Source organism: Pleurodeles waltl, chromosome 6, assembly GCF_031143425.1.
Source record: "Pleurodeles waltl isolate 20211129_DDA chromosome 6, aPleWal1.hap1.20221129, whole genome shotgun sequence".
In the NCBI taxonomy this organism is placed as follows: Eukaryota; Metazoa; Chordata; class Amphibia; order Caudata; family Salamandridae; genus Pleurodeles; species Pleurodeles waltl.
The window spans coordinates 298,550,204-298,553,618 of NC_090445.1; the positions used below are offsets into that span (position 1 = coordinate 298,550,204).

The 3,415-nt window shown below is 40.5% G+C and overlaps 1 protein-coding gene across 1 annotated transcript; it reads left to right on the forward strand.

The window, feature by feature from the left end:
- Positions 1–1,597: 1,597 nt before the first annotated feature.
- LOC138301533 (olfactory receptor 4E2-like) lies at positions 1,598–2,533 on the forward strand. Its single transcript, XM_069242049.1, has one exon. It carries the CDS (start codon positions 1,598–1,600, stop codon positions 2,531–2,533), a length of 936 nt encoding a protein of 311 aa, XP_069098150.1.
- Positions 2,534–3,415: the final 882 nt, after the last annotated feature.

A 3,415-nucleotide genomic window follows, 5' to 3' on the forward strand; every position in this document is an offset into this window, starting at 1 on the left:
GATATATAGAGATAATTACTATTCATACAACCAATTTATAAAAATACATTACTTTTTAAATGTAAAAATGTTTATTTAAATGCTACAATAAAATAGTGTTTATTTAGTTATAGAAAATTGTTTGAATATTAAATTACATTTAATTATATTTTACCTATTTTAAACATTATAATTGCATTTTATTTATCATTGCTTCCTATGGGATTTTTCAAGACCTTTCCTCCATTATTTTCTATTGGAGGGAGTTTCTCTACCAGTGGTGGCCCGTGTTTGATTCTGGACTTCCTCTCAGTCTGAGCTGATGAACATTTACTAGTCGTTTTTGGCAGTAGTAACCTTAGAAGTACAGTTTGAGAATAGGGATGGACTTACTAAACCCTTCCCTAGCTCCCTAGGAAAGGACTCCTAGACCCCTCCCTATCCCACCCTTAAACTCTTCATACTTCTCCCCAAGCCCCAACTTACTATTTTGTAATAAATATGCCCCATTTTTCAACCACTCCCCCTGTCACTTCCACAATTACTAGTAAGTAGGAAGCTTACATGTGTGAAGATCACCCTGTGGTGGTGGAGATTTACACTTGTAGGTTTGTTATTAGCATTTTATTGTAGTATAATAGTGTTATTTCAGTACAGCTAAAAGACCACAAAATGCAGTTTATGAATAGGCCCCTCTACATATTGAACACATATCCATTAAAAGGAGAGCCCTTTAGGTAATTTATCCGGAAAATGTTCTGGATATGTCTGTGGAAGAAGGAGCAGAAATCTCCACATAAATCCTGGAAATACTGCATTGTGACCGAACCTCACAGTTCATCTTAGTGGCCCACTGTTGTTTGTGTAACGTGCACTCTCACCCTCAAGGGTATCCGGGTCCTGAACAGGTATGTGGGCCTAACCATGCCCAGCCTGGGTAGCTTGGGATATGAGTATTTTGTTGCTTTCTGAGTTGGACACACTGCAAATTATCCATGTGATCACAGAATACACTGTTACTGTAAAATACAAGAACATTGTCATTATTCCAGTGAAGACTTACCTATCATCACTGCAAATACATTTTAAGGCATGGGCAAAGTGGGATCTGACCCAAACCCCCACCTTTGTAAAAGCCCCAACATTAAGCTTTCAGGACAGTCTCAGAGAGTGGCATAGCGCCAAAATGGTGCACAATATGAAAAGATGCTCCCAGGTCTCTAATGTACCATCAATATTCAAAGGCTTTGCACTGAATGGGGGCCCCTGAATAACTTGGGTCCCATTAAAGGTTTGGGGCCAAAGAAGATGATTGTCAGTAATCAGACCATAGGGCTTGAATGAGCTGACAATGGATAATAAATTCAAATTTGTTCCGAGCAGAGGTCCCCAAATTATGTACAGCCCAGGGACCCCAAAATCCTTAAAATGTCCCTGCTAGACTGTAATAAGTAGATTATGTATATGTTTCTTCCACTTATTGCAGTTCTTCCATGTGCTAAATAACCATACAATGTTAATGGTTTATTGTTGTGTCTTGTCATCCTTCCAGAGGAGAAAGCTATTGTGCCCAGAAAAATAAGCTTTCTTAAGCAGAACAGAAGTTGACAAGAATAAGATGGTGAGCGCAAATGATACCTCAGTCCAATACTTTATACTATTGGGGCTATCCAAGAGCCTAGATGTGCAGATGTTCCTGTTCTTCCTGTTCCTGATGTTTTACATCATCATATTGGTTGGCAACCTTCTAATCATCATCACAGTTAAGGTAGATCCTCGACTACACTCCCCAATGTACTTCTTTCTCGGTAACCTTTCACTGGTCGATCTGTGCTACTCATCTGTCACTGCTCCAAAGATGTTGTTGGATGCTCTCTCAGAGGCAAAAGCGATTTCATTCAATGGCTGCATTGCGCAGCTCTTCTTTTTTCATTTTTTTGGGTGCACAGAAATCTTTGTGCTCACGGTAATGGCTTTTGACCGCTATGTGGCTATTTGTAATCCTTTGCACTACATGACTATTATGAATCAGCGTGTGTGCAGCCTGCTGGTCTCTGCTTCCTGGCTAGGAGGTGCCATTCACTCCACTGCACAAACCCTCCTTACCATTCGTCTTCCCTTCTGTGGTCCTAATAGGATTGACAATTTCTTCTGTGATGTTCCACCCGTGCTGAAGCTGGCCTGTACCAACACATACGTCACGGGAGTTCTGATAGTTTCTAACAGTGGCTTGATCTCCCTAGTTTGCTTTCTTCTTCTGCTAATCTCATACAGCGCTATCCTATTCACGCTGAGGCTTCGCTCCTCTGAGGGGAAGCATAAGGCCCTCTCCACCTGTGCTGCACATCTCACGGTGGTGACATTCTTCTTCGGGCCCTGCATCTTCATCTACACCCGGCCTTCAACCTCCTTTCCCATAGATAAGATTGTGTCTGTCTTTTACGCTGTCATCACACCCATGCTGAACCCTATCATTTATACACTGAGGAATGCAGAAGTGAAATCTGCGATGAGGAAACTGGGGAGCGCTTGGAAATTTGGTGGCAATAAATGAACACTCAACGATTGTGCTCTATGATTGACGAGTAGCATAAAAGTATAATTTTCTTAATGACTAAAATTCAAATCGATGGAAGACAGACCGGGATGTCAAATGTTCGGTGTTGTGAGTTGATGTTTGATTTCCTTTAAGTTTCAGTAGATGGGACATTTTCTAAAATGCCTCACGAATTCTCCTGGTGTCCAGTAAAATGTTCATTGTTAGAATGTGACACCGAGCGATAATTATCGCCTATTACATGTTTTGTCTACAAAATGGGTCTTACATTTGGATTTTGGTGCTTACTAAAATGTGCTTGGCTCAGCAGTTTTAACGTGTGTAGACTTTGGTGGCTTTCGACAGAATTGACTAGCTAAAATGTATCATTGTTATGCGGATTTTATCACAAGCAGTATTTACTAAGTGTGATAAAATCTCCATAACTCATAATTCTGATACGTGCAGTAACACCTGTGATTTCACTCATGCTATTTATACGAGGCACTCGAAACCAGGCGCTTAAACGGGGAAAAATGGGTCATAAATCTTTCCAATTCATTAACAATTGTTTGGTAATCCGCAGGGTAAGTACCATATGAGAGTTACCATACTGAAATTCCCGGTAACTCGGTGCTGTGATGGGGGCGTATTATGGAATTAACATAAAGATCCCTGGGCTACCCCATAACGTGAGGATTTACTTTAGAAATTAGTAACTTCAGTTCCGATTCGCCCTTCACTCATCCAATAATTCCTCATTTCGCCGCTTGCACTGCCGGTTTCTACAGCACTCCTCCCATTTTAACACAATGAACCCTTTTAAACAACGTAAAGCATATATTGCGGAGGATGCATACTGTTTGCATACTTTTTCAAGTAATAGAATATCATTATCTT

Coding starts and splice junctions, on each gene's coding strand:
- LOC138301533 (XM_069242049.1), top strand. CDS start 1,598: ATGGTGAGCGCAAATGATACCTCAGTCCAATACTTTATACTATTGGGG.